The following is a 7200-nucleotide window of genomic DNA, read 5'->3' as shown; positions in this document are numbered from 1 at the left end:
CCCTACACTGCTCTATTACTGCAATGAATCATATTCTAGAGACACTATCGTAAGTGAGCTGATTTACTAAAGGAGATCATACAACAAACAGTCCATGCCTGCTGTAGATGCATGCAGCTTTTTACTTTTGCTTGAAGCATCACCAAGTTAGTAAAAATTGCTTGGCTACGCAATCCCTTTCGGCCGTAACAAGAATGGTTACCTTTCTACAAAGCCTTGGATGCAAGTTAGTATCAGAAGATTTACAAACCATGTATAGCTTGGAGCTGTATACATCTAGATTTAGGATTAACAAGTACAGCATAAAAGAATCACACAGGAATGACACTGATGCATGTCTGCAGCCGTGTTCACTGCAAAGGCAAAATTCAGTCACTCATATCCATGTCCTCTTCATGATGATCATCCCCGTTTACTTTGGATTCCCTTGATGAATCTCCACTTCCTTTATCGGCAGCAGACTCCTTTCCTTTAGGGGAGGAAGAATCTGCCAGTTTCTTTTCTTCCTTTTTCTCCTTCTCGCTGTCATATCCCTGTTCTTCTTCATCGTAATCCCTTGTGACCTGCTTTGCCGAGAAAAAAAAAAAAAAAAAAAAAAAGAAAAGGAAAGGTAAAACTTGCTTTCAAAGCGCCTGTTGGTTTAAGGTCAATAGTACAGTACGGGCACTGAAGTTAAACAGGTTTTAAAACATACTTTCACATCTTTATCACTCTCAGATTTCCGTTCTCGATCCTTCTCTTTGTCTTTGCTTTTCTTTTTCTTGCTTGTTGACCGCTCCCTCTCATCTCTACTTCTCTCCTTGTCTTTATCCTTCTTTTTTTCCTTTTTATGCCTACAACGACAAAGTGTGTAGAAGAATGAAAACCACAATCACACCATTCCGTAACCAGAACACAGACCATGTCCAGACTGTTAGCCATAGTTCATGACAAATCTCAAGGCAGAAACAGCAGTGTGCAACTACGATAGACTATTTGCTTTCAGCAAATAACCAAACATCCCCATTTCTTAGCTCTGGAACAAACACAACCACCACAAAGCAAAGTCTAAGAAACACCGTGTTAAGGACGGCAGCACTGGAGCGTTTCATGAAGACGCACCTCAAATTCCATGTTTAGGAAGAGAGGATCACAAAATGCCCAGGCCAACCCAAAACTCAGCTGACTCCGATGGTGCAGAGCCAAATGGGCCGGGAGCTCTGGCTATCTCCTACTCCTCACCCCTGGAATCCCTCGTGTTTGGCATTCCTTTTTTTTTTGCTCTATGCTCTAAGTCAATTAAATTAGGATAAAAGTAGTAGCAGGCAGCAGAGATCCCCTCTCTCTCTCTCTCAAGAAGCCAACCTACAGGCTATTAGGAACAATAAGGAACAAGTCAAACGCACACTATCTTCAAAAGAACCCCCCTGTGATCTCTGTCGTCGTTCACACCTTGGGAATTTTCCACCCAGACACCATTTTGGATTTTTTAGCCGAGAGGCTTACTGACCTTCTTGGAGATGGGGACCGGGACATTTTCCTTTTAGGAGACCTGGGTTTTTTAGGTGAACGCGTTCCACTCCTGCTTCTTCTACGTCTTCTTTCCCTGCAGCAAAGAGAGATCAAAGCTTTTTGGTTTGTTTTTTTTGTGGGTTCTTTTTGTTGTTTCCTCCCCCCCCAAAGCTACAAAAATCTCTGGCTCCAAAAGCAGCCCTGCTCAAAAGGTTGTAAATATCCATTTTGAGTTCTGTGTATTTACTACTAGCAGTACTGCAAAGCCCACTCTGTTGATCAGCAACTGCGTAAGTCCTACCTCCACCTTCACAAACAAATTGCTAGCTTAGCCTGTTCTAGGGATACTGACTCTTTTTGCAAACAGAAACAAAACAGTTTATTCTTGTTAATATTGCAGATTAATTTTGGAAGTTTTTTTTTTTTAAAAAGAATGGCATGTTTTGCATGTATTTATTCCATTTTTTTTGTTTAACAGTGACCTCAAAGCATCACGCTCTCCTTGATACAGAGCAAGTGGAAACTATTCTAAGCCCAAACAACACCTCCAGAAAATTAAAGTATCAGGGAAAATAATAAAGCATATACCAAATATACCCACAACAGAATCATCATCCTATCACCTACAAGAATGTTCCATTAAAATGGAAACAGAGACTAAGGAAAACTTTCATGTTACTGTACCTGCTTGTGCTTCTTGATCGTCTAGTTGTGCTGTAGCTTTTGGGAGGTGTTTTAGAACGTTTCTTTTCTTTCTCTTCCTTCTTTTTATCCCTTTTAGTAAAATACAGATTTTAAGTTTAAGTAATTTTCAAACGATTCAAGTAGCATTCACTACTTTTGCTATGTAGGAAAATGAACGAAGACATGGTAACTGCATTGGATAGCACGTACTGTTCGGTATTTCTGGGGCCAGTCACGTATATTAATGGAAACAAAGATTACAATTATCTACAGCAAAATAAAAGAACAGCTCTTTTGTAGCCTCTGTGAACGAACAGCACAAAATCTGCAAGTCTAGATGCTCACATTTCCTGAGTGATTCAGCCAACGTCTGCTGCACCTGTTGACTCTTACGAAAAGCAGGTCACACATTTTTACGTAACTCACTGTGCACATGTATAGGGCAAGTGTAATATAATTCTCTAAGACGTTGTAAGACTGTGACTTTAAAAAGAGCCACTAGTTCATTTTGCCCTATGTTTTTTGTTTGTGGGTTTGTTTCCTCTTTTTTTTTTTTTTTTTTTTAAATTAAGCACCAAAATTTAGTAATTTCTAGCAAGTAGAATTTAATAAATTATTTAGCAAATAGATTTACTGAAGCAATTACCTGGTTTTGGATGTGCTCCTAGACCTTCTGCTTCTCTCTCTGGAATGAGATCTTCTTCGCCTTGGACTTTTAGATCGCCTCCTGCTTCTTGATTTTGAATGGGACCTTCTCCTTGATCTGCTTCTTGACCGTCTACCAGTAACACATTGTACATGCGAGTTAAATATATGAAATTCTGAAAAACTATTCAGAATCCATCTGCTCAGTGCTAACGGTATTGTAATGCACAGTGACAGGGAAAACAGAAAAAAGAATATAGAAAACAGCAAAGGAGTCGCATTTGAGTTCGCCAAGGAAATGGAAAAAAGAAGTGCACAAATGCTAAATGTAAAAGGAACAGTGATGCTTCAACCAGCTCTCTTTATTACTCTCCTTGAAAGAAAGTATCGGTCCTACCGTAGAGGAAAACTAGTAAGTCACGTTGAAACGTGAAGAAATTTTCAGAACACTGAACCAAATACAAGCCAATTACTGAATATGCAAATAGCAAAGTATAAGTGGGAAGGCTGCAGTTAAAATGGTTTCACGCAGACCACTGGCATGCACTGTCTAATTGGAGCTGACAGGCCAACAGCATAAGCGAGCCACATGTCTTTCTGTTTGGGTAAGACAACATAAAGGTCTCTAGTCAGGACACCCGAAGAGACCTGATCTCCGAGTAAATCATAACCTACAAAACACTGGAAAAACTTCTGTCCCAGATCCTTCCACTAAGCTGAATTTGCTGCACACACAGCAAACATACAAGGAGCCCAAAAGGTAAACACTTATGTACCTAAATAACAATGCTCAGAGAAGCCTCCTAGTACTTGGTTTTAAGACAAATTATAATTACCACATGAGCACACCAGAAAGAGACTGAAGAAAGAACAGAGGCTTAAGGAACTATTGTAAAATGGAAAGGCTACAATGGCTTAGGTGTTCATAGTAGCAAGGGCTGTGTAAAACCACAGCTTTGTGCGGAGGTGCTTCTTATCTGATACAAGAAACAATTTACTGTTAAATAAAATCAGAGTCCTTCTTCAGACCATTGGCGTTCCTCCACCTGTCAGCCTCCAGGAGTCAAGTGTCACTTCCAAGAAGTACTTTTGAAGAAATTGTTTCAGCAATGTGGTTTGGGGTTTTTTTTGTGTTTGTGGGTTTTTTTTGTGTGTTTTATTCTTTTTTTTTTTTAAGCAAATAAGCTAACTACCTGTGTCTAGATGAAGAAGGTGTCCTCCTCCTCCTTGAGCGTGACCTTGACCTTGAATGCCTTCGTTTTTCATCTTTTTTGTCTGGAGTTAAAAAGAAAAAGCATAGTAAAAACCCCAATGTTATTTTAGAATTCAAAAAAACTTTATAAAGGAAAGGGAAGCTGTGCCTCACGCTATAGATATAAATAAGATAAAAGAAAACCTGAGGAATATTTTGACATTTGAAATTCAGGTTTTTCTCAAAAGATGATGCAAAGAACAAACATATGACAAAGACATGTATGTGACATAAAACCAACATAAAGTTTAATGCAAAACTGAGGAAGTCAAAATTCAGAAAATGTTTAAGTCAGTCAAAAGATGGCAGCTGCAGGGCAATGGAAAGTCTTGTTAAAGTCTCAGAATCTCTGCCATTTTGTGAAGGGCTACAGAATCTCTCAAATTATTATTTTGAACTTCCCACAAAAAGCCTCAAGCAAAACAATCAGCACATTTTTCTGGTATAATAAAAGAACAGGAGCTCTATTCTTTCCTGAAAGTGATCAGGAGGCTGCAAAACTGTATTTTCAGTGTTCCAAATTACTGCTGCTCAGACATTTGTGGATGAACTGCTGCATCTTGTTCTAAAATAAATTCTACTAAAATAAGCTAAAAAAAAAAATTATTTACAAGTTCCCACAGATTAGGAATTAAAAGAAAGGAAATCATCCCCAAGAACAAACATCACTAAGATGTCAAGTGGTTAAGTCACTTGCTGTTCCCAATGAAATCTCAGAGATGGCAATATGAACTTCAATCAGGGGAAGCTCCAGCATTTTACCATCTTCAAATTGCAGTCTTCAAAAACAACAGATGATTAATTCCCTGCATTCATTCTGCAGGACACATGCAGCACTCACACTGTAGGACAATTAAAAACCTGTCAACTATAAATCAAGTCACTATAGAACATGAAAGCATTAAACCAATATTTTGCAGACCATTAGCTGTTATCACACTCTACATCAAAACTCCATCTTGAATGGAAAGAGGTATTCTACGATTTAAAATTACCTGGCTCTATAGCAGCAGAAATTAATGACTGTGCTTCTCGTACTCTTTTCATAGCTTCTTCTATTTCTTTACTGGAGGTATCTGATTTCAGACTTGGTGAAACAAGACCTGCAGCTACATGGTTCAACCTGGTAAATCAAAAAGAATTTTAGAAATTCAGTACTGATGAATCCAAGAAATACACGCCTGTATTGTCAGTTTGCAGCCTATTCAAAGTGACTGATCTAAGTGAATCAGGACCTGCCTGCGTTTTGTCACCGTTCAGATAACAGAGTAGTAAGTCTAAGATGTGATCGCTGTGCCAAAAACAGTGGCACAGGATACTAGCACACATGGCTCTCAGAATGCCAGTAAACTGTAAAGAGCAGGAAAGTTTGTATTGTCTTGCACAGGTATGTTTCTAACGACACTTTTCGGAACATTTTGGTACAATACAAGTTCAATTCTCATCACCGGAAAGAGCAACTCCCCAGGAAACAGGATGTTACAGAGTAGAAAGTCAGTTTGCACGTTCATAAACCATACTGAGAAGCCTTCAAAGAGCGAGGAAATTTAAAGTTCAGAAGATGTGCTCTACAAGGCTGCTTTGAAGCCAACCAGGTACACCCAATATACCTGACTGATGTTTATCTAATCCATTATCCTGGGTAACTGTTTTGTTCAACCAGTTATACATTCCCTGCTTACAGAAATGTCAATTTAAAATAGAGAATAATATGCCAGAACAGTATTAAAAATGAAGATAGATGACATTACATATATAGCTTTATCCTCTGGTCTAGATCAGATGGCTCTGATGGTTTAAAACCGCTGGAACAGCCAAACTGGGTAAGAAGTCTATTTAGCTCATACAGCAGCAGGGCAAGCACACATTGACAGGCTTTCCCGAAGGCGAGAGCTGAAAGAATTCTCTCAGAAGCTTCCCGTAATTTGCAGTACAAGGGCTTTCTGAGGCAGATGTGGTTTCTTTGCATTTAGTATGCTTTTCGTCTACTAATTTGTCTAATAGCTTTTTGTCAATGGCATATGCTTTCATCACCCTATTCCTATGTTACCAGTAGCTTAACAGCACACTAATACATTAAGTACTACAATCCTTCCCTACTTGCTGTCCCCATGCCATACTGTTTTGAACAAAATTATCCTTTTTCTGAATACTGAAATAAAAATTAGCAAATACTTGTGCTTACTGTTATTTGCTCCCTTTTTCTACCAAGTAATAAGACATGCGGTCTTTTGTTATTTTCTGACAGCTCTAACAAACATAGACTTTTACTGTTGTCGTTTACAACAGTTGCTGGTCTCTGCTCTTTCATTTCAACCTTGCAGGACGTAAGGTGCTAGCATTACGGACACAGAAGTGACAAAAATGACATACGAAAAACTGTCTCTTGAGCAATGTCTCTACATATTCTGTAGAGGCAAGGCTGAATAATCTTCTTTTCCTCCCCCTCCTCTCTCTACCACAGAAAAGAAAGTCTGCACAAGCTCCCCATGACATTAGTTTTCTCCAACCTCAATTAGATCCAGCAGGACAAAGACTGGATACTGAATCACAGCTGATATTCCCAAGATCAAGTGTATTGCAATACAAATATCTGTAAACACTGATGCTTACTTTGGATCCACTGTGCTCATAAGTTTTAGTAGCTGATCTGCTGCAAGAGACTGTGAGAGGGGGGAAAAAAAAAAAAGGTTAAAACCATGTTGGAAGATGTGTATGCTTAAGAAGATTATCTTCCTTTAATGTACCCTCAGCAGTGGCTGAAGCAAAAAGGCTCTACAGATGAAAAAAACCAAACCAAAACATATCCCAAATAAGTTACAGACCAAAAGGTATATTGTTCTGTTTTAAAACTCGCGGATGGTGGTGAGGGTGTGAACGGCACACTTCAGTGGTGCTTAGGTACTTTTTATTTTTCCACAGCAGCCAAACATAGGCCCTTTCCGAGACAGAATCAAAGCACTTTAAAATAAAAATACACCTCTGGTATTTACAGGTTATTGCTCTGTTACTTCAAGGGAATAGAGACCTCATTAGAGAGCTAAGTTGCCTGTCCACAGGAAGTCCTCAATGTCAATTTATGAACAATAAACAAAAACGTCTTTACTCTAAAAATTAAAAATATATAT

The 7200-nt window shown here is 38.7% G+C and overlaps 1 protein-coding gene across 1 annotated transcript; it reads right to left on the bottom strand.

The window, feature by feature from the left end:
- Positions 1-8: 8 nt before the first annotated feature.
- On the bottom strand, positions 9-6736 carry SRSF11 (serine/arginine-rich splicing factor 11). The gene is made up of 8 exons (XM_009698614.1): positions 6686-6736; positions 5068-5195; positions 4014-4095; positions 2822-2953; positions 2176-2265; positions 1490-1585; positions 695-833; positions 9-566 (listed from the first exon to the last, which is right to left on the bottom strand). The coding sequence occupies exons 1-8, from the start codon at positions 6703-6705 to the stop codon at positions 369-371; spliced, it is 885 nt and encodes a 294-aa protein (XP_009696916.1). The 5' UTR covers positions 6706-6736; the 3' UTR covers positions 9-368.
- Between the last annotated feature and the right edge of the window lie 464 nt (positions 6737-7200).

This window comes from Cariama cristata, unplaced genomic scaffold (genome assembly GCF_000690535.1).
Source record: "Cariama cristata isolate BGI_N322 unplaced genomic scaffold, ASM69053v1 scaffold11734, whole genome shotgun sequence".
NCBI lineage: Eukaryota > Metazoa > Chordata > Aves > Cariamiformes > Cariamidae > Cariama > Cariama cristata.
Note: the sequence above shows the minus strand (reverse complement) of the source record. Positions and strands in the feature narration are given on the sequence as shown.